The sequence below is a fragment of the Cetorhinus maximus genome, chromosome 19, assembly GCF_964194155.1.
Source record: "Cetorhinus maximus chromosome 19, sCetMax3.hap1.1, whole genome shotgun sequence".
Classification (NCBI taxonomy): Eukaryota; Metazoa; Chordata; class Chondrichthyes; order Lamniformes; family Cetorhinidae; genus Cetorhinus; species Cetorhinus maximus.
In genome coordinates, this window is record NC_135897.1 from 15574547 (window position 1) to 15598567 (window position 24021).

General features: G+C 44.8%; 1 protein-coding gene across 1 annotated transcript in view; it reads right to left on the reverse strand.

The window, feature by feature from the left end:
• Positions 1 to 427: 427 nt before the first annotated feature.
• Positions 428 to 24021, reverse strand: part of LOC144693664 (ephrin type-B receptor 1) — a 540104-nt gene continuing 516510 nt past the window's right edge. Inside the window, exons 14-17 of the mRNA XM_078563531.1 lie at positions 18735 to 18928; positions 14594 to 14749; positions 11997 to 12954; positions 428 to 801 (exon numbers count right to left, since the gene is read on the reverse strand). Coding sequence (XP_078419657.1) covers positions 12846 to 12954; positions 14594 to 14749; positions 18735 to 18928 — 459 coding nt within the window. The 3' untranslated portion in view covers positions 428 to 801; positions 11997 to 12845. The remainder of the gene's footprint in view (positions 802 to 11996; positions 12955 to 14593; positions 14750 to 18734; positions 18929 to 24021) is intronic.

Sequence of the window (24021 nt, forward strand, 5' to 3'; positions counted from 1 at the left end):
TAATTTTACACCAAAAGAACCCCAAAACTAACAAAGTAACACCTCCAAATGTGCCATTTACATTACGATGAAGACTGAGTTTAGGTTGACTCCAGAATCTCCTAGATTTTGAGACAGAGATAAAAATTTGGCAAAGATGGGAGGCCATTCAGCCCATCATGTCTATGTTAGCTTTATGCCAGAGCTATCTAATTGATCCAATTTCTGCCCTTTCCCCACAGTCCTGCACAGTTTTCCTTTTCAAGTGTTTATCCAATTCCCTTTTGAAAGTTACTGTTGAATCTGCTTCCGCTACCCTTTCAGGCAATGTGTTCCAGGTCATAAGTTGTTGCGTAAAAAAGAAACTCCTTTTGCCGAATTCTTCTTTTGCAATTGGGTGATCCAGGCAACTTGGCCTTAAAACTAAAAAGGATTGGATTGCTTTTTTCTGTCTTTAATCAGTTCAATTAATCTTTATTGAGTGCATTTTAGTACAATATTTTCCGAAACTTAACTGTTACAAACTTAAACATACTCCACACAAATAACAAACTGGGAATGTACAGGGAAAGCAAAAAAAAAATAAATTTTAACAGAATTTCATTCCATATTTACAGAATGCTGCTTACAACATGCCTGCACACTTCATACATCCTAGAGGTGGGGACAACAAGTGCTCAAAAATCGTGAGGGCACAAGAAAGGGTGCGGGTTGTTTAGGTACAACCTCCAGTCTCTGGATTTCTGGTTCTGTTCACCCCGAGGGTGGCTGATCCTGTCTGAACTTTCCCCACATCCTTCCATTGACTGAAATGCCTTTACCCTGCAGGAAAGGAGGACACAAGACAAAAGAGGAATTATAAGGATCCCAAGTGCACAGTAATAACACCTTTCACTACCTCAGGACATCCCAAAGCAGTCTTACAGCTAAAAAAAAGTACTTTTGAAATGTAGTTATAGCCATTTGTGGCAAGCAATTTATTGACAAACAGCAATGAGGTAATGACCAGATAATCTGTTGCAGTGATGCTGGGTGATGAATACTAAAATAGATCAATGTGAAATGGTTGACTTTGTTTGGGATAATGAGATGGCTGCCTACTCATTGGAAAATAGGTGTAAATGGGGTAGAGATGTTATGGGATCTAGGTTTCCCTATTCACAAATTATTAAAAACACAGGTTAAGAAAGCCAACAAAATGCAAATAATGCATCGGTCTTCATCTCTAGAGGAATAGAATTCGTAACAGAGAAGTTATGTTAGACTCATATAAACATAGGGCAAGACTTTACATCCCACGGGTGGGCATGGGCCTGACCCGGTCAGGCATGTAATAGTGCGCGATGACATCAGGGCACTCGCCCGACATCATCACACACTACTCTACACGATGTTTCAATCAGCGGACACGTGTGAGAGTTGGCAGCGGGACCACCAACAATTGAGAGGCTTATTAAGGCCCTTAATCAATTAATTTAAACATATTTTTCACTGCCTGTCCAACCATAGGGCTGCTGGGCAGGAGAATCGGCCAGGCGGCCTTTGATTTTTAAGCAAACCTCATTCACAGGCGGGATGAGGTTTCCACAATTAAATAAAAAATAAATGTAAATTTTTGGGCAGAATTTTTATTCGGTTCATGTTATCGTGAGTGAGCCCCATATCAGGACATTTTTTTTTCATATTTTCAAAATATTTATTTTTGATTTTAAAATTGTTCAGCTCCCTGCCTTCAGGGAGCTTTCAGTGCGCGCTCCCCCACACATGCGCAGACTTTAGCGCTCACGCCCCTCTTGCCCCCACGCCAGCAGCGCTAAGCTTCTCAGCGCGCCTTTCACCACTCGCTGGCCACGTCTGCCCGGCAACCCGAAAACCCTGCCCATAGATCACACTCAGAGCATGGTGAACGTTTCTGGTCTAAGCACACAAAGGCACTTGGGAGAAGTTGCAAAAAAGATTCACAAGGATGATACCAGAACTGGTGGGGGGGTGGGGGTACAACTATCAGGGAGGATTGACCTGGCTGGGGCTCTTTCCTTGGAAAAGAGAAGGCTTGGCAGGATTTTCCAGCCCCGCCTGCTGTCCGGATTGTCCGGTCCCGCCGAAAGTCGATGGACTTCTGGCTAGGCCACCGCATCCCTCGCGGCTGATCCTGCTACGGTCGGGCTGGGAAATCTAAGCCTCAGAGGCGAGCTGATAGAGCTCATTAAAACCATAAAGGGGTTTGAAAGGGTACACGTAAAGAAATTATGCCCCTACTTGTGGTTAAGTTTAAAATTGGGGTTCCTAAACATAAATTAATTACTAATAAATACTATTAAAAAATTCAGAAGAAATGTATTTACCCAGTGAACGGTGAGAATGTGGAATTTGTCACCACCTGGAGTGGTGAGATGAATAGTTTGGATGCGTTTTGGATCCTTTAAAAAGTACCTGGATCAGCAAGTACTTGGCATAACATTCAAGGCTATGGGCCAAGTGCTAGTAAATGGGATTAGGTAGGTAGGTCAGGTGTTTCCGACGTGTCGGTGCAGACTCGATGGGCCGAAGGGCCTCTTCTGCACTGTGTGCTTCTGTGATTCTGCATTTAAGGGGAAGCTGAGTTAACACATGAGAGATAAAGCAGAAAGTGCTGGAAAAACCCAGCAGGTCTGGCAGTATCTGTGGAGAGAGAAATGGAGTTACCATTTCGAGTCCAATTTGGAACTCTTCTTTTAAGAAGATTCATATTGGACTGAAACGTTAACTCTGTTTCTCTCTCCACAGATGCTGCCAGACCTGCTGGGTTTTTCCCAGCACTTTCTGTTTTTATTTCAGATCTCCAGCATCTGCAGTTTTTTGCTTTTATTTTTAGAACATGACGAAGAACGGAATAAAGGGATATGATGATAGGGTGAGATGAAGAGCAGTAGGAGGAGGCTCATGTGGCACACAAACACCAGCATAAATGTGTAGGGCCTGTTTCTGTGCTGTGGATTATCCATAATGATATGTAATTTTCAGCATCTGAGCTTCTCAGTGAGATCACCGTTCACTCTCTGAGATCTCACTCTACAGTTCAGCTGTGAGAGGTCACAATTCCACAGCTGATCTCCCTAAATATGGAATCATAGAATGGCTACAGTCCAGGAGGCCATTCAGCCTATTGAGCCCATGCCAGCTCTCCAAAAGAGCAATTTAGCTAGTCCGACTCCCCTGTTTTTTTCCCTGTAACCCTTAATTTTTTTCCCCTAATACTTATGCAATTCCCATTTTAAAGCCACGATTGAATCGGCCTCCACCACACTCTCAGGCAGTACATTTCAGACCATTCGCTGTGTAAAAAAGATTTCCTCCTGTTGCCTTTGGCTCTTTTGCCAATCACCTTCAATTCTGTATCCTCTGATTCTCAATTCCTTACCATACAATATTCAGCCAGGGAAGCCTAGTCAGATATACTGGCAGATAAGGGCCTTAAAGCAAGACTCAGTCTCTATTCTCACACCGTACCAGTAAAGCTCCTAATGAAATGATGATAAATGCAACTCTTATCATTTATTATTCACTGCATTCACATTAATCACCTAAAACCTGTTATTGCAGTAATGGCAAAATATAAAACTAAGCTTCATTGTCTCTGTATCAGCCCTTTGAAAGAGCTATCAAATTAGCCTCACTCTCCCGTTCTTACCCAGTGGCCCTGAGAATGTTTCCTTTGCAAGTATTGCTGCAATTCCCTCCTGCAAGTTACTATAGAATATGTTTTCAGATCACATTAACTCGCTTTATAAAATTTTCTCCTCACCTCCCCCTCTGGTTCTTTGGCCAATTGTCTTTAATCTATATCCATTGGTTACCAATCCTCCTACCAAATAGTTTCTCCTTATTCATCCTATTAAAATCTCTAATTATTTTGAACATCTCTATTAAATCTCCCCTCAACCTTCTTTAGTTTCTCCAGATAATTGAATTCCCCAATCCCTGGTACTATTCCAGTAAATCCTTTCTGTAGCTCTCGAAGGCTTTGATATCTATCCTAAAATTATTGTGCCCTGAATTAGTCACTGTGCTCCAGCTGGGGTCTAACCAATGATTTATAATGGTTTAGCATAATTTCCTTGGTTTTGGGCTTGACACCTCTATAAAGCCAAGAGTCTCATTGATTTTTTTCACTGCCCTGTCACATCGCTCAATCTCCAAATTTCCTCCCCCTTCCCATAGGGCTTCTGTCCCACAATATAATATGCTGCATCATCCAGGCTCTTCAGTAACAATGATGGCAAATTTGTGTCCTGTGAGGGTAATAGTCATCACTGCATCATAACATCTCAGCAGACTTTCATGGGTTAATAGAGGTCAACAATATATCTGGCTGGGATGTTAAGTGTGTCCATATGAGGGTTGACCAATTCCTACTGTATAAGTCGGTTCCATCCGATACAGAGAGCATGTCTAATCACTGACCAGTAAATCAAGGCAGGTCAATGGGTCTGATGCTAGCTGTGAAAGGCTGAATTAGGAATGCTCTATGGAGATGATGAGCAAAAGCACCGATTGGTGGAAATGGAGAATAAAAACAGAGGATTAGAAACCCGGTTTCAGGCAGCCAGGTATTTGATTAGAAAATGTACATTACAGGACCCAATATGGTTTGCAGTGTCCATGCACGTTCAGTTTGTCATCTTGGTTAGGGTGCCCTATGGTTTCACTGTTGCAGGCCACTTGGTGAAATCAGATCCTGCCTGCATACAGTGCGTGTCGTGCATTCTGCAGTCTATTTTCTCAGGAACACAGCCGCGGCTGTTAAAGGGGGTCACTTGCAGCTGTCCCAAAGCTAAGTCTGACGCTTTTGGCTTTGCTGAATGTGAAGCCAGGAGGAGCAGCAGTTCTTTCTCTCGGGTCCACCCATAAATCGCAGGTTGCTCCTGTCACCACTCCTCCCCCTCCCCCTCCCAATTAGCACCATCGCCCTATTTCCAGACTCAACTCAGAGCCTCGGCTACATCCCAGCCACAGTTCAACAAAAAGCCCTGTTCCCACCCACGGCTGACGAGCTAGCTCCAGCTCCACGACTGACATCAGCAGCTAACCGAAAATATGTAAATGAGGTTTTCAGCACAAGCCCATTGGAGAAATTAACTAGCAATGTACTCATCTTATTCTGTTGATTTACATAATTTAATCCAGCATGATTTGTTATATGCCTTATGCAACCCTGTAATAAAATCCTTCAATGCACATGAAGCCCAAGAGTCCGTTCCCCTCGAATGAATTAAAATCCAGCCTCTCGCCATATCTCTTGCCCTCCTAATCACCTACTTAACCCACGTATATGGCCTGTTTCAATCACTTTCCCTGGTAACTCATCCAGCAAGGCAATTAAAGTGACGTTCCCTGACCTCTCCTTCCTCCTAAACTCCTAATTTTTAAGTTTGTATCCCTTGGTGCTTAACCCTTCCCCACGGTGAGCAATTGGTTTGCCTGAACTTTGTCAGAGCACTTGTAACCTTCAAAACTTCGATTCAGTCACCGTGTCAAATAAATAATAATTTGCGTCCCAGGATCTGATTGAACAAAGGCGGCGAGCTGAGCATGGGTTAGGAACATGACCCTAACAGTCTGATAATGCTTTCACCATTCAGGCAGTATTCAGTGACCCTGATGATCTTTCCTTCAATAATACATTACCACAGCTCCTAACTACAATCCATATTGATATCATCCTTTTTTTTTGTTTAACTAAAAGCATGAATCATTCATTGTCGGTTTAACCTTTTCATTTATTTTGGCATTTAATTTATATATAGAACTGATTGTTGTATGGTTGATTGCCTTCAATTCACTTCCATATGTTGATTAATAAATGACGCCTTAATCCCTATTTATTTTTCAGGCTGGATACTTTAAAGATTCCTTTCAGCAAACTGAGGTCTAGTGTTGCTTAACCCTCCAGGATTTCCCTGGAGTCTCCAGAACTGAATCTTAATCTCAGGGCTGTTGATAGCAACTCAGGAGAAAGATCATAGGGCACTAAGAAAAAAAGTGTTTTTTTTCAAAATTTTCTTTCAATCTTCTTCAGGTATGTCCTCGATTACTCAAGGGTTGCTGAACGACAGCTTGTGCTGTAATTTTACTATGGGGCAGGACAAAGAGGCAGGTCTGAAGTCTACCTCAGCCGGAATGGGGAATTAAACCCTATGCTGTTGATGCTATTCTGAACCACCGGCCTACAAGTTACAAAACTATAGAGGTTAGTTGGGAAAAAAAGGCTGTCTGACTGTCAATAACCATCTAGCTGAGTGGTGAAGAGTCCATTCGCTTCCCAGTTGCTATGGAAAGATGACATTTTGTGAGGATGGACATATCGGCGAACCAGTGGGGGTGGGGGAGATGGTATATCATTTAATGATACCTCCAGGAATGCATCCAACTATGGTTGGCAACACTGCCAAAGCCTGCCTCTGGATGTTGAGGTATTAATCCAGTAGGGAATTCAGGGGAAATTTCTTGGCCCAGAGAGTGGTTCATTTGCTGCAAGGCTTTTCGGGACACCCTAAGGTGTCCCAAAAAGCCCAGGAGGAGGTTGAATGTGGGACTCACTCCACACACGGTTGAGGCAAATAGCATAGACGTTGTCAAGGGCAAGTTAGATAAACACGAGGGGGAAAGGAACACGGTGTGCCGATAAATGGAGATGAAGCAGGCTAGCGGGGGGGGGGAGGGGGGGGGGAGGGGGGTCTTGTGTGGAGCATAAGCATCAGCATAAAGCAGCTGGGCCAAATAGCCTGAGCCCACGCTGTAAATTCAATGTAAATGTGTGGTCCACAGCAAAGTCTAACAGTGGCATATGTGCTTGCTGTCTGGAAAGTCTTTACAGAATATAACAGAGTGGGGTTGGAGTGGTGAGATTGTGTTTCTTGATATGTTTGGTGCCTTGGTTGTGGAGTTCCTGTGAAACCAGTCACTACCACACTCCCAATTCTCAGAGTCTGCCTGCCACTGGGCTCTGTCACTCAACAAGCACTTCCTCAGTCATTTTTCACATTCTGACAGCAGCTCCCTAGAGTTTAGATGGAGGAATTTTTTTTCCCTTCCACTTATTTGTTTAGCTTGAGGTACAGTCTGTCAGAGAGGTCAGCTATGAAGAGAGTAACCTTTGAACAGTGTTCAAGATCAGGAATGTGGTGACTGCCAATCCGCTGTCGCGTATAAATATTTAAATCCCAACACCCTGAAAGAACAGAGCCACTTTTCTTCTTTCCCTCCTTCAACCTTGGCCAAGCATTCACTCTCACTTCTCTTTCAGAAACACTCCATTTTATTATGGAAATAAAATAAATGTGTTGATTATCACCACGGAAAATAAATAAGAACAGGAGTGGAGGGCACTCCCCGCTCAGCGACTCAGCACGCTCAGGCTCCGTAAAGCATGCCACGTGTCCAGCATTGCTCATTACACTCTAACAGACCCTCATCTCCAATGTGCCTTAGGCCGCCCCCCCAGTCAGGAACCCACTTCTGTCTCAGTCTCACCATTTGCTTTCCCACAACAGCTACCCTTAGGATTGAGGTGGCCATCAATGCTAAGCCAAAGGAGCGTTACCGACATGACATTTCGACCGCTGTGAAGTCCATCTTAGTCATCGGGAATTCATGGCTTGGTCACAGACATTCTCGCATTCCTCATCCCCCATACTGGGTGCTCTGGGGATTTGCTGTCCTCCCTTGGAAGTCTGCAACAAGGAGGTTAAGTTTTCTGCCACCTGATCTCCGCTAATTACCCAGTGATCTAGTAGCTTGGACATCACTGACTATAGAGTACACAGAATCCAGCAGAGTACACAGTTGGTGACACTTGCACCTCTGAGTCTGAAGATTGTGTGTTTAAGTTCCACTCCAGAGACTTGGGTGCAAATGTCCAGGCTGACACTCCAGTGCAGATGTACTGAGGGCTTGCTGCACTGCCAGATGTACCATCTCTCAGGTGAAATGCTGCCTGTCTTTTTTGGTGGATGTAAAAGATCCTGTGGCAATATTTCGAAGGACAGCAGGTGAGTTAACCCCAGTGTCCTGACCAATATTCATCCCGCGATCACTGGAGCAGTTTTGTTAGCCATCATCACATCCAAGGGTCCAAACACTCCTTTCAAGTGAAGCAGCATTTCACTTGCATTTCCCCTTAGTCTACTGCATTCGTTGCTCCCAATGCGGTCTCCTCTACATTGGAGAGACCAAACGCAAACTGGGCGACCGTTTTGCGGAACACCTGCGGTCTGTCCGCAAGAAAGACCCAAACCTCCCTGTCGCTTGCCCTTTTAACACACCACCCTGTTCTCTTGCCCACATGTCTGTCCTTGGCTTGCTGCATTGTTCCAGTGAAGCCCAACGCAAACTGGAGGAACAGCACCTCATCTTCCGACTAGGCACTTTACAGCCTTCCGGGCTGAATATTGAATTCAACAACTTTAGGTCTTAAACTCCCCCTCCCCCCATCCCCACCCCGTTTCTCCCCCACCCCCCCCTTTTTTTTCAATAATTTATATAGATTCTTCTTTCCCCACCTATTTCCATTATTTTTAAATCTAAAACTAAAACCTTGTTAGTCTGTCCACCCCACCCCCACTAGAGCTGTACTTTGAATATCCTGTCTTCCATTCTTAATTAGCACTTTTCTTAGACAAATATCACCACCTTCAACACCTCTTTGACCCTTTTGTCTGTGACATCTTTTGATTATCTGCTCCTATCACTGCTCATCTCCACAATCACCACACCCTCAACGTCTCTCTCCCCCGCCACCCCCCCCACCACCTTAAACCAGTTTATATTTCTCCCTTCTCCTAACTATGCTTCAGTTCTGCCGAAGGGCCATGAAGGCTCGAAACGTTAACTGATTTCTTCTCCGCCGATGCTGCCAGACCTGCTGAGTTTTTCCAGGTAATTCTGTTTTTGTTTTTATCATCACATTACTGTTTGTTGTGTTCAAACTGGCTGCCATGTTTCCTACAATACAACAGGAGAACACTTCAAAACTACACCATTTGCTACAGGGCTTTTTGGGACATCCTAAGGTTGTGAAAGCTGCTGCATAAATGCTAGTTTTCTCCCTTTTTTAACAGTTGAAAGTCATCGGCATTTTTTACCCAGTGAGTAGCGAGAATGTGGAACACATTGTCATATGTTGAGGGTGGAGCAGAAAATGCAGATACTGCATAGACGAGGGTGAAGAAACAAAAAGGAACTCGGGAGCAGGGCGGGAGTAGGTCATTATCGTTTCAGGAGGTGTATGCGGAGTATAAAATGTGGTCAATCTGGTTGGGCCATATGGTCTGATTCTTCACTGTTGGTTTGATGTCTTTTTGTAGTTTTACTCCTTTCAGCACTCCTCTATTACACATGGACCCTCTCTTATAGCCCAAGGAGACTGACAGGGGGAGAGCACTCAGCGCTGGATCATATGGAAACATTAGGATCAAGGGTAGGCAGTTCAGTTACTCGAGGTTGCTGCACTATTCAGTTGCCGTCAGTCTCTGTCTCAAAAGCACCAACTGTCCCCTAGTGCTCACAGAATTTTGAGGGGTTATAAATTGTGGGTAAATCAGACATGCTGTGATTTACCTTCATCTTGAATTTATTTAAGTATTTGCCCATCTCAGCTCATCAACTGTCGAAACCCTCACCCATGCCTCTATTCCAAAGCATTCCTGGCCGCTCTCACACATTCGACCTTCCGGAAACTTGAGGTCATCCAAAACTCTGCTGCCTGTGTCTTAACTCACAGCAAGTCCTGTTCCCCTATCACTCCTGTGCTCACTGACTTACAGTGGATCTTGGTCAAGGAAAGTCTTGATTTTAAAATGCTCATCCTTATTTTCAAACGTCTCTATGGCCTTGACCCTCACTATCTCTGTAATCTCCTCCAGCCCCATAACCCTCCCAAGATATCTGAGTTCCACTAATTCTGGCCTCTTGTGCATTCCCAATTTTAATTACTCCACCATTGGTGACTGTGCCTTCAGTTGTCTAGACCTCTGGAATTCCCTCCCTAAACCTTTCCATCTCTCAATGTCAGTTTCCTCCCTTAAGGCACTCCTTAAAGCTTACCTCTCTGAACAAGCCTTTGGTCATCTGACCTAATGGCCCAAATCTTCCTATATGAGGTGTTTTACTCAAGTTAAGTCCCTGATGCCAGTCAGGACCCTGACGAAGTCCTGACATGCGCACATCCGCACTACTTATGCAAGAAGCTTGGAAGGTCTAATTGCCGGTTTTACGGTGTCCAGATTGCTCCTCAGTTCCAACAACAGCGGGATCAGATCACCAGAACCATGGAAATTTGGGCTGTTTGCACTCTGCTTACCCTGGTTTTACACGGATTTACTAGAAATTTTCACAGCAGGTATAAAACTAGTGAAACTCTCAATAAATCAGTTGGAATATCAAAGCACAATGGCAACTAAAGCAATGTTCACCACCCCCACCCCGCCCCGGCAATGACCCCCCCCCCACACCCCCTCCCCACCCCGGCAACGTTCACTCTTGCCCTGGCAATGATCCCCCCCCCCACCCCGCCAATGATCCCCCACCCCCTCCGCCTGCCCCGGCAATGTTCCTTCCCCCGCCCCATAATGTTCACCACCACCCCCCCCCTTCCCGGCAATGTTCCTCCCCCCACTCTGGCATTACTCACCCCACCACCCACCCCCACCCCAGCAATGTCCCCCCCACCCACCCGCCCCGGCAATGTTCACTCCCGCCCCGGTAATGTTCCTCCACCTCGCCCCGGTAATGTCCACCCCCGCCCCAGCAATGATCCCCCCCGCTGCCCGCCCTGGCAATTTTCCCCCCCACTGCCCCGGCAATGTTCATTCCACCACCCACCCCAGCCCTGGCAATGTTCCCTCCACCCCAAGTAATGTTCACCACCCTCCCCCCACCCACCCCGCCCCGGGGATGTTCACCCCACTCCAGTCAGTGCTCACCTCCACCCAACTCACTTTCCAGAATCCCTGGCTCCTGTCCAACCAATATTGGAAGAGTCAGCATCGTCAGGGGGTGCGGTGTTAAGCATTTTCGGGAGTGAAGTGAGGTGAGGGGAGCTGAACATTGTAGGGGGTGAGGGAGGGAGTGAACACTGTCAGGGTGTGTGAGAGGAGGGTAAACACTGTGAAGGGTGACGGGGAGTGAACACTGTCTGGGGTGAAAGAAGGGTAAACACACTCCAGGCTGAGGGGGGTGGGGGGGTTTGAGGGAGGGTTTTGACATTGTCGAGGGGTGAGATGGGGGTGGGTTTAGTACTGTCTGTAGGGTGGGGCCATGCAGTATCGGACGTTGACAGCGATATATGAAACTGTGAAAGTCAATGAAGTGAAGACAGACGTTAAAGGCTTTCTTTAGTTCACAATGAGAAAAGGCTGTGCTGGAATCACCCTCCACAACTTTGTTCATTCCTGCATCCTGCTGCAGCCAACATCAGAAGGTGCAAATGCTCCACTGTTAAAATGGTAAGCAGGCAGTTTAAATTGCAGTCAGCATCGGATACACCCTCTCTGACGCTGATTGGAATACCTGAGCCATTATCTCCTGTGGCTTGGTGTCATTCTTTGTTTTAAAATGCCTCTGCCTCGGTGACGCACATGTTTCATTACATTAAAGGTGCCATATAAATGTAAGTTGTTGTTGGAATGAAGCTTTGGTACACTGTAGGAATGAGCAGTAAATTGTTCATGGTTGCCATAGTTACGACACCAGGCCGAGCACTGCCTGGTTTCTGTCATTTATTCCATCGAGAATGTAAAGTGGGAACACAGAATTGAGACAACCGAATGCATAACCTCCTGGAAGAAAAGGACAACATCAAAACCTCTAACTTAGTACACGGCGCCGAAGTAGCTCTTACTGACTGAGATGATGGGATTGTCCCAGACTGACCCTCAGGAATGGCAGTGGGCATTCAGTCAGGCTGCAGAAAGCGTGCCCCACTATTCAACACTCTGCCATCAAAAAGAAACAGGGAAGCAATCAAATTCTGGACTTACCAGAAAGTTGAAGCAGCAAAGTTCTGAGCACTGGGTTGAATGGACGTCACTAGAATTCCAACAAGCACTGACACACAAAGCAAAATGTTCAAAATGAGTCAATTAATGAGCGGTGCAATGTAACACCAGAGGTACTTCGTATCATTGTCCGACTACACCTCTCTTGTCAACGACAAGCAAGGTCAGTGGGGTCCATCGCTTGTACCGCTTGCAAAAGAATCACATCTTTTCTATACAGTTAATCCAAAGAGTTAATAAGAAGTCTGGTCACCAATGCCTGCCAGCCACAAGCACAGGCCTTGTGTATGTTGCCTGATAAATACCTACTTCCCTCTTTGTACAAGTGTAGCTGGCTCAAGTTCTGCCAGCGTTCAGAGTCATTGCTATCAAAACACAGACATTGTTGCAGAAAATGCAAGCAAAGAATGATTACTTCTGATCATCTTCAATATGAAGATATAAAGGATCTGGAATCCATCTTAGGGAAGGGGCAGTCTCTTGGCACCAACATCTGAAGAACATCACTTATGAAGAAAAAAGAAATGCATCTAACAAACATTAAAGAATATCACAGCATGTTCTTTGGAATAATGGGATGTTCATTTGATTCCAGTTTCACAGGCCCTGGCTTCATGAAGGGACAGATTGTTTTCTTAAAAAAGAGATTATCCGGCTAGATCTTGTTTGTTTTTTTAAGGACAGGAATGCATGATTTCCGAATAGGATCAGTCTGGTAGACAGTAACAATGTGTTTCCTTCATAAGAATGGTCTTGAGCCCAGGAGAAATGGTCTGCATCTTTCTTTTACACCACCAGTGCTGTTTAGACATGTCCCATCATCCACTGCTGTCATGCCATAGCTGAAGTTGATTGGCTGATTTGTCCTCTCATTGACTGAATGCTGTTCAGAATTTTCTTCTGGTGACCAGCCAAAGTGACCCCTATCCTCAGCAAGTCCCTGCAGGAAAGACAACAATCATTATTTCAATAATACTAACAAAATATGTTCATGGGATCTCACTTTTCCTGCGTTAGGTTTTATTTGATTCTGTGTGTCTGTGTGTGTGCCTCTGTGTGAGAGTGAGAGTGGTGCATGTGTGAGTTTGAGAGCATGTCTGTTTGTACGTGTGTCTGTGAGTGTGAGTGTGTCTGTATATGTGTGCGTATGTGTGTCTGTATGCATGTGTGCCTGCATCTGTGCCTGTGTGAGCATGTCTGTCTGTGTGCGTGTGCGTGCGTATGTGTGAAAGCGAGTGTGTGTATGTGTATGTGTCTGTGTGGGATTGTGTCTGTTTGTGTGTGTCTGTGTGAATGTGAGATTGTGCATGTGTCTGTCTGTGTGAGTGTGTCTGTCTATGCGTGTGCCTGTGAGTGAGAATGTGTCTGTATGTGCGCATGTGTCTATGTGGGTGCATATGTGTGAGAGCAAGATTGGGTGTGTGTGTGTGAGATTGTGTCTGTTTGTGTGTGCCTGTGTGTGCATGTGTGTGTATGTGAGTGTGTGTCTGTGTGAGTGTGAGATTATGTGTGTGTCTCTGTGAGTCAATGTGTCTGTTTTTTATGTGTGCTTCTTCCAGGAAAATAAATTCTTTCTGTTATCGGCTCTTTTTCCCCCAGCTTTCTCTCCTAATCCTTTGCTTCCACACCTAGAGAGCTGCCTTCAACAAACTCATCCAGCTTGATTGTTCCCACGTGTAACCTCTTGTAGACTGAATTGGGGGCAGAGTGGAGGGGGGAGGGGAGGGGGGTTGGGGCTTTGCGAAGAAGGAAGGTGGAGGTGGTGGTTCTGAGAGTTCCCAGTTTTACCCATGTCTGGAGCCTGTCATTATCCAACAGTCTGCAGTCATGGTTAGATGGGAATTCAGGTCCCAGAAGTGAAGGAAGAGTGTGCAATAGATCTCCTGAACACACTCCCTGTTTTGTTTCATAGAATACTTAGCAGAGGTCGCACTGAACAATGAAATGCAAGTGGCAAGTTTGAACAAAAAGAGCTGACCTAACTCTAGTCCAGAGCTGAAATTTTGAATTTGGGTGAGTGTGTGAAGTGAATGATAGGAATTCAACTGCCTGTTCCCCATCTCTCCTGATTTCAATTTCCCTTGAAGTTTTCATGACAGCATTTTGATATCTCACCCAGCATCTGCTCAGTGAGTGTCAGCAGGCTATACGACTGTGGAAAGCATCACACCTCTGCTCTTGCATGGTGAAGGTTCAATGGTTAGTGATCGGGAGTGACAATCCTTGCTGATTTTCCTGCTGCCAGCACTGACCAGCTTTGGAACCTGGAACTTTCTCAGTCTGTCTGGGTTGTTACACTTGAATGTAATCCAGCTCTCCGAAAGCTGACTGCACATGTCTTTGTGGCACAGTGCCAACATTTAGTGACTTTACATAAATGCCTTTATGTAAATGACTTTACATAAATACATACATCCTGGCCAGTTCTCCTCAACTGCTCATGTGGAAGGATTCACTGAGGGTGATTGCGGGCAGGAATTATTTCAGATGCAGTCAGGGTTAGTTTTAGTATTCTGGGAGGAATGAGCCAAACGACCTTCTTTTCCAATCCTCACTTGTACATTCCCTATGATACTCACTCAGAAGTCATCTGTGTGCTCAGCTGGAGTGAGGTGAATCCAGAATTGAGGAAGTTCTCTCTGTACTGACTCATCTTGATTGCACTAAGCCAATCTTCTACTGAGGTGAAAGCAGTGAAGTCAGGGACACTGCGATCCAACAGGGGCTGCGAAGGCCTGCGTTCGTTAGCAAACAACAAAAAGAGAACATCAGTGTCTCTGACAAACAAATAACAACTGTCGCAAAATTCTTTCTCATTCCCATTCTCAAGAAAAGCTCAAATCAACGCATTTGTTCCTCTAATCCTCTCTTTCGTACCATCTCACCCTCCGCCACCTTAGACCCTGGAAAGAATTAGTCCTCTCTATTTTCATGAGAGGACAAATTGGCCCCTGGCAGTTTTTAATTGACTTTTGTTTTATAGGAAAGAAGTGACTGGAGTTTGGATGTCTGTGATATTAGGAAGAAAAACCATGGCTAGAAATAACCATAATCAGAAAGAACTGGACATTAAATTGCCTCTGATTTTCCCTGGGGTTTAGTTATTTGTTGTCCTTTCCTGAGAAAATAAGACACTTTCTCTCTCTCAAGGTGACTTCAAAGTGTCAGTTTTACTCAATGGATAGCACTCTTGCCTCTGAGCAAAAGGTTCTGTGTTCAAGCACCTCTTTGAGCTTTTGACACTCCAATGCAATACCAAGGGAGTGCTGCACTGTTGGAAGTGCTGTCTTTTGGACAAGATCTTAAGCCAAGGCCCCATCTGCCTATTCAGGTTGGCACTAGTTAAAGAGGTGACAGGAAACTACTATTGCAGTGCTTGCTCAGAAACCAACACCACAAAGATAGACGACCTGGTCCTGTATCTCATTGCTGGTTGTGAGGCTGTGGGCAAAGTGGTGATTCCATTTGTTGACAAAATAACTGTAACCACATTTCAGAAACAAGTTATGAATCTGAGAAGCACTTTGGGGTGCCCCTCAGAGGTGAGAGGTTATATAGAAATAAAATGTTGCTCCTTCTGTCATTCATTCTCTTCAAGTAGAGACAGTCCAGCCACCAGATGTCTCCACAGGCACTTTACAAGGTCATCCCTCAAGTACATATGAATTAATCAGCTTTGGCCTGGAGAGTTTCACAAAACAATACTTGCAGCACAAGTCAACTTTTTTCATGATTTTTGAAAGTCAGACAGTCTGCAGAGATGAGTTGAAGAGTCAGAACATCACTTGGTTCCAGTTACAAGCCACGAGCTGCCCTGGCTCTCGTTACTGTTATTAGATTATGAGTTTAGATGAATGAATGGGGTTTTTGTTTATAAAGGAAGGTTGGAGTGTAATAAGACACCGCCTTGGACCCTGGAAAGAATTAGTCCTCTCTATTTCCATGAGAGGACAAAATGGCCCCTGGCGCTTTTTAATTGACTTTTGTTTTGTAGGAATTCAGAATGACTGGGGATGGGAAGACAAACCATAGCTATAAATATCTATAATCAGGGAGAATTGGACATTAAGATGCCTCTGATTTTCCCTGGGGCTTAGATATTTGTTGCCCTTTCCTGTTTTGATAGTTTGTAGAAAATAAGAGACTAAGCCTTCACCACCTCATTAAATTCTGCTCGAAAGGATGTTTGACTTTAGTTATTTTGACACTGGCTTTGTAAGGCTATGGAAGGAGGTTACAGAGATGGAAGGGGGGGCAAGGCCATGGATGGATTTAAACACAAGGATGGGAATTTTAAATTTGAGGCATTAAAGGACTGCTGCACAAACATTACTTGACCCCTTCATGAAGTTAGTCAAAGACTGAGCTCACGAACCAGTTCAACTTTAATAATGAGATTCAGCATGCCTAATCTGGCAGACAAAAAGACACATTTTTAGGAGACTCCAGACTGCCTTCTCCTTCACTTATAATTCTTTCAGCCCTTTTTCCAACTGAAGCACCTTGCTGTAAGATAGCGAGCAGTATGCCTCACAGAGACATGGCTCCAGTGTTTACTGGTGGGATGCCCCAATGGAGACAAGGAGTTCTGGTTGGGACATTGTTTCCTGAATGTCGTGAAGTTAAGTTGTGGCATGTGAGGGAGGATCAGTCATCATGGGGAGGCTGACACCTACATCCTGTAAATGAATTTTAAAAAACATACGAGGGAGAAAGGAATAAACAGATACATGGAGGCAGGATGGGAAGAGGTAATTGGAGTGCAAGAAGGCTCATGTGATATAAGTGCCATCACTGACCTGTCAGGCTGCATGGCCTGTTTCTGATTTGTAAACTCTCTAATTCCATGTGAATGTCTCCCTGTTGTGCTGGCATTTTTCATGAACATAAGCTAATAAAGAAAGGATTTGTACTTATACATCATCTTTTGCAACCTCAGTACATCCCAAAGTGCTTGGCAACCATTTTTTCTATTTTTAATGGGGTGCAGATGTCACTGGCTAGACCAGCATTTATTGCCCATCTTTAATTGCCTTTGAGAAGGTGGTGGGTGAGCTGCCTTCTTGAACCGCTGCAGTGCCTGTGGTGTAGGTACACCCACAGTGCTGTTAGGAAGGGAGTTCCAGGGTTTTGACCCAGCCACAGTGAAGGAACGACGATATATTTCCATGTCAGGGTGGTGTGTGGTTTGGGGGGAAATTTGCAGGTGATGGTGTTCCCCTGAGCCTGCGGCCCTTCTCCTTCTAAGTGATAGAGGTTGTGGGTTTGGAAGGTGCCATCGAAGGACATGAGTTTCAGCAGTGCATCTTGTAGATGGTACACACTGTAGTCACTGTGTGTCGGTGATGGAGGGAGTGAATGTTTGTGGACGGGGTGCCAATCAAGCGGGCTGCTTTGTCCTGGACAGTGTCAAGCTTCTTGAGTGTTGTGGGAGCTGCACTTATCCAGGCAAGTGGGGAGTATTCCATCACATTCCTGGCTTGTGCTTTGTAGATGGTGGACAGGCTTTGGGAAGCTATGAGGTGAGTTACTTGCTACAGAAGTCCCAACTTCTGACCTGTTCTTGTAGCCACAGTTTTTACACGGCTGGTCCAGTTCAGTTTCTGATCAATGGTAACCCTAAGGGTGTTGATAGTGGGGGATTCAGTGATGGTAATGCCATTAAATGTCATGGGGCAATGGTTAGATTCTCTCTTGTTGGAGATAGTCATTGCCTGTCACTTGTGTGGCATAAATGTTACTTACTACTTGTCAGCCCAGGCCTGGATATTGTCCAGGTCTTGCTGCATTTGGACATGGACTGTTTCAATATTTGAGGAGTTGCAAATGGTGCTGAACACTGTGCAATCATCAAAGAACATCCCCACTTCTGACCTTATGATGGAACGATGGTCATTAACGTAGCAGCTGAAGGTGGTTGGGCCGAGTACACTACCCTGAGAAACTCCTGCAGTGATGTTACCAATGCTGGGGGAAGCGTCAGGAGGCCCGCTCACCTGTGAGCCAATTGAGGCCCTTCAGTGGCCAATTAATGTAGCGCCCCCCTCCCCAAAAATGTCTATGGCACTCCCCTCTCCCAGTTCACCTTCCCCACTGTCTATCTACCTCAGCCCCTCACCCCCTTACCCTAGCCATCTAGCCTGGCCTCGTCAATCCAACCTCCCCAATTACCTTGAGTCCAGCTCAATGGCTCCTCACTGTTGGCGTCTGCATATATTCCCAACCCATTGGTCTTGGTGGTGCAGCTGGGACCAGAGAGCTGCCAGCCTTTTGGTTGGCCGGCGATTCTCATAGGCGGGACTTCCTCATGGCCGCTAAATGGCAGTTTTTCGCCAGGGTGGGCAGGAGACCCCGACGCCCCATAAAATCCAGCCCTATATCTTTTAGTCCCTTTATACACAACAGCAAACTTCATGTGCTGATCTATTGCCCCTCTGCCTTACATGTGGTAAATTACAGGACATTTCTTCACTGCTTCTGTACCCAATGTACAAACCATGAGCCTTGGGTTAGAATTTTTTCTTCACCACGTGGGCGACGTGTATCGACCAAAATTTGGGGTTATGAGGATGAAAACCAACCCCCACGTGACAGCCTGAAAACTCTTCCCCATTGCATCCTGAACCATGATGAGGGTTTGACCACTGCCACAGGCTGAATCAAATGAGCAAGAATGTCGCCAATGATTGGCCAGTGACTGAGAAGAGGATAAATGCCTACACTGCGGTGATGGTGGCCATAGTCTTGAGGCTGGTCGGATTCCGGATCATTTTGTCGAGGGTGTTGACATTCTGGGCGAATTTGGGCCTGGAATTGCGGTCTTTCTGCCAGCAGTCTAACATAAGCTGGTGTAGAGCAGCCGGGCAGTCCATGGGTGGTGGAAGGCGATAGTCCTGCTCAATAGCATTGATTACCTGAAAGTATATACAAAAAAGAACAAGTTATTTAATCATTTTCCAACAAACAGCACAAGTTATGATGCTTATTACATTAACTTTCAGTAGTGATCAGGTGGAATGATCCTGGTACCTACCACAAGAAAAGCGAGAACTTGTATTCACAAAGCATCTTCCACAACCTCAATTTCTCCAGTCAACAAAATACTTTCATGGTGTAGTCACTGTTGTGATGTAGGAAACGTGGCAGCCAATTTGCTCACAGCAAGTTCCCTACAAACAGCAATGTGATAATGACTGGGTAATCCAACTGGGGAACTCACCTGTTTTTCTTCCAAGAGCGGTGTGGGTTTTTTTGCATCTGCCTGAGAGGGAAGACAGGGGCCTCAATTTAACATCTCATCCAAAAGAAAGCCCCTCCAACAGTGCAGCACTCCCTCAGTACTGCACTGAAATTTCAATTCTGATTTTGTGCTCAAGTTAGATGACCAAATGCTTGGTCAGAGAGGTAGGTTTTAAGGAGTGTCCTGAAGGAAGAGAGAGTTGTAGTGAGGTGGGGATGTTTAAGGAGAGAATTTGGGACCTTAGTGCCTCGACAGCTGACAGCATGGCTGGGAATAGTAGGACAATGAAAACTGGTGATGCGAAATAGGTCAGAATTAGGAGTTTGGAATTCCCAGACGGTTGGAGGGCTGGGGAACATGGCAGAGATAGGGAGAGGTGAAACCATGAAGAGAGGAAAGAGAAGTGTAAAATGGAGACATTCAGGGACCAGGAGCCAATGCAGGTCAGGAAGTACAGGAGTGATGGGTGAGCAGAACTTAGTGCAGGATAGGATATGGATAGCAGAGGTCTAGACCAGCTCAAGTTTGTACAGGGTGGAGAATGGGAGGCCAGCCAAAAGAGCAGCACTTCAATCGACACCCTTCTCACTCCAGGGAGTGTGCTACCCACTGAGTCATGGCTGACACAAGGGAAATGTGTCCTCAATGGTAGGTCATCACTTTTCAACCATTTCAATGTACAATGTACACCAATGCTTGGTGCTTAGGTTTAAATTCCGGTTTAAACTAGGTAAAACCAAATTTAGGGCCGATATCTGGAAATTATTCTTTGTGCAAAAGGGTTAGGGATATGAAGCAAAGGCATTTTTGAGGTGTTGAGGCGCAGATAGGTGATCGATGATCCCAATGATTAGCCAAACAGGCTACCCCTGTTCCTATGTTCCACTTGGAATGGAATTGTGGGCAGGGTAGTGCAGAGAAAACTGAAATAATTTAAACAACAAGCCCATGTGAAGCAACTACATAGGATCATAGCAGGTGATAGGCAGAGTTAACCAGTTCCCTGGCCAATGTATCTGCACAGGAGAAAGGTGATGAAAAGCCTGGCAACTAACTGGACAAAGAGGCTCCATGAATGGTCTGTGTACTCAGAGTGATCAATGTATGAAATACATTCCCACATAGAGTATGGTTCTCTGGGTGGGTAAACTATAATATGCCAAATGGTCTTCATCATTGTAAAGATCTAGTGATTTTGTGTAGGAAAGAAAGATGAGATAAATCAGGAAGTAAGAAATAGCTAATAGGAAGCCTGGGTTTTAACACAGATTGCTGTCAAGGGATGAGTGAAGGAGGTAAAGAGTTGACGCTAAGGATAAGTTAGAGTGGGAGATAGTGTGAGGATTTAGATTTGAACAATAGATGTCTAGCCTCTCCATCACTAAGACTGTCTGCTTACATCCCGGTAATATCACTCATCACTGCCCTTTGTCTCAGCCCATCTGCTGCTGAACACCTCATCCATGACCTTATTATCTCAGGATTCAATTATTCCAATGCTCTTTTGGCTGGCCTCCCATTCTCCACCCTCTATGAACTTGAGCTGATCTAGACCTCTGCTATCCATATCTTATCCAGCACCAAGTCCTGTCCACCCATCACTCCCGTGCTTGCTGACCTACATTGGCTCCCGGTCCCTGAAAGTCTCCATTTTATAGTTCTCATGTCTTCATGGCCTCACCTTGCCTTATGGTTTTAAGGGGAGCTGGTGGTGTAGTAGCATTGTCACTGGACTAGTAACCCAGAGACCCAGGCTAATGCTTTGGGGACCTGGGTTCAAATCCCACCATAGCAGATGGCAAAATTTGAATCCAATAATAATCTGGAATTCAAAGTCTGATGATGACCATGAAACCATTGTCAATTGTTATAAAAACCCATCTGATTCACTAATGCCCCTTTGGGGAAGGAAATTTTCTGTCCTTGTCTGGTCTAGGCTACATATGACTCCAGACCCATAACAATGTGGTTGACTCTTAAATGCCCCCTGAACAAGGGCAATTAGGAATGGCAATAAATGCTGGCCTAGCCAGTGATGCCCACACCCCATGAATGAATAATAAAAAAAATGTCCTCCAGTCCTACAACCCTCTGGGACCTCTGCACTCTTCTAATTCTAATTGTCATTGTCCCATTTTTCAGCCACTTGGGAACTCCTTAAATCTCCTGCCTCATCCATCTTTCTCCTCCTTTCAGACACCCCTTAAAAGCTACCTCTTTGACCGAGCATTTGGTCACCTGTCCTAATGTCTTCTTTCTTTGCTTCAGTGGCAATTTGTTTTGCCTGTTTATAGTCCTATGAAGCATGTTGCGACAGCTTACAACATTAAAGAGTTGATATAAATGCAAGTAGTTAGTGTACGGTGAGCTGGAAGAGCCTGTATATTGGGAGCTAAGGAGAGACGAGTGTATAATGATTAACAGTTCACAACTTTGTGCTAAATCCTGGTCTGTTATCTTACTGCTGGTGTTACTCAATGTTTGTGTTAAAGTAGCACACAGGGATATTAACTGGAGAAAATTAAAGCCCTACCCCACCCCCCCCTGACAGTAGGTTATATTGATAGGTAGATTTCTGAAAGGTCAACTAATTGAATACAGAGAACAGCGGTTAATTATAGTCATATGTCATTGTTCATTGACCTTAGACAACCTTAACAATGTACTGAGCCTTAATGTCCTTGTGTTATTCCCTGTTGATTAAAAAAAAATCATTTGTTTAATGGATAGATCCTTCTGGCATGGCTGGGAGAGTAAAGCTGGTTCCCATACTCAGCCAAAGTCTCTGATCTCTCAGGTTGTCAGACTCAATAATTCTTTCTCGCCAATCCTCCTGAGGCCCTCCTCAAAACCAAGTGTTGAAACAGAAATAAATGTTAAAAAAAAAGTAACCTCATTAATGCTCAGAATAATTACCTTTAAGCAGATTACATCTAAGCAGCACTGTTAGTGAATCACACTTCAGGGGGCGACTTTATTCAAAGATTTTGTATACATTTGACCTACTGAGCCTTCAAACCAGATGCGATTGACTAACAACAGGAGTACGGTGAATTTAACATTTGAACTATGTTAACACTCGCTGGTTGATGTCAAAAATACTCTCAGCTGAAAATAACTGCTTTTATTTTTCTGTCAGGCATTTACTTTCTATTATATGTTAGGCAACTCCAGGCAACTCCAGAGCAGAACATTCAGCACCAACTGACTGCCAGAAATGTCATAATGTATATCGTCTGAAATGATTTAATTCTATCTGCCAATCAAGAGCTAAAGCATAAAAATGGATGGAAATTATTAGCATAAATCGCAGATGTGTGTGCAACTGGGTTCAGAGGTCCAACCAATCTGAAATTGATTCTTCCAGAGACATGAAATGAACCTCAAGCTAGGCCATCCAGGAGTGAAGCCAGGAAGAACTTTCCCACACAAAGGGGAGTAGAAATATGGAATTCTCTCTCCCAAAAGGCTATGGATGTTGGGCCAACTGCAGCGTTCAAGGTTGAGGTAAGTTGTTTTATCATTAGGTGGGGACATCAAGGGATACGGACCAAAGGCAGATAACTGGAGTTCAGGCACCGATCAGCCATGATCTAACTGAATGGTGAAGAAAGCCCGAGGGATTAAGATTATTTCTCATTGTCGATTCTCCAACAGAGGGAATAGATTCTCTGTATCGACCTTATCAAACCTTTATAACATTTTAATCATCTTAATCAGATCACCCCTCAATCTGCTATAGTCAAGGGAATACAGGCCAAGCTAACAAAACCTGTTTTCCTAATTTAACCCTCTATACCTTGGCATCATTCTGATGAATCTGCACTGCAGCCCTTCCATGACCAATATCTCATTCTGGAGATGTGATGCCCAGAATGGAATCCAGTATGAGGGTCAGTATGGCATCAGTATTGGAACAGGAGGGATCTGTACCGTTGGGACGGTCTCCACCTGAACCGATCTGAGACCAATGTTCTAGCGAAAAGGGTAAATAGGGTGGTCAACAGGACTTCAAACTAGAAAGTGGAGGGGTGGGGGGGGAGGGAAGGGTAAAACTCCAAGAAATATGACTAATGGGAAACAAAGCAGCAGGTTAGTGTGTGGGGGGGTGGATTCAACTTCATGGAAAATTATGAAAAAGCTGAAAAGAAAGGAGAGCCCAGGAGAGGCTATTAAAGTTCCCAGAACACAAAATAGGACAGAGTGTTTGGAAAGGGCTAGGAATCTAACTTCAAGCATATCAGATAAAGGGACGACAATGAGAAAGGGGATGGGAAATACAGGACTGAAGGTGTTGTATCTGAATACACGCAGTATATGAAATAAGGTAAATGAGCTTGTGGCGCAGATTGAAATTGGCAGGTATGATGTGGTGGGCATTACGGAGACATGGCTGCAAGGGGATCAGGACTGGGAGCTAAATATCCAAGGATATACAGCCTATCGAAAAGATAGGTGGGTTGGCAGAGGGGTGGGGTTGCTTTGTTAGTAAGAAATGAAATTAAATCAATAGCAAGAAATGATGTAGGGTCAGATGGTGTAGAATCTGTGTGGGTAGAGTTGAGGAACCGCAAAGGTAAAAAAAACCATAATGGGAGTTATGTACAGGCCTCCGAACAGTATTCAGAATGTGGGGCACAAGATACACCAGGAGATAGAAAAGGTGTGTAAGAAAGGCAAGGTTACAGTGATCATGGGGGATTTCAATATGCAGGTAGACTGGGAAAATCAGGTTGGTAGTGGATCCCAAGAAAAGGAATTTGTGGA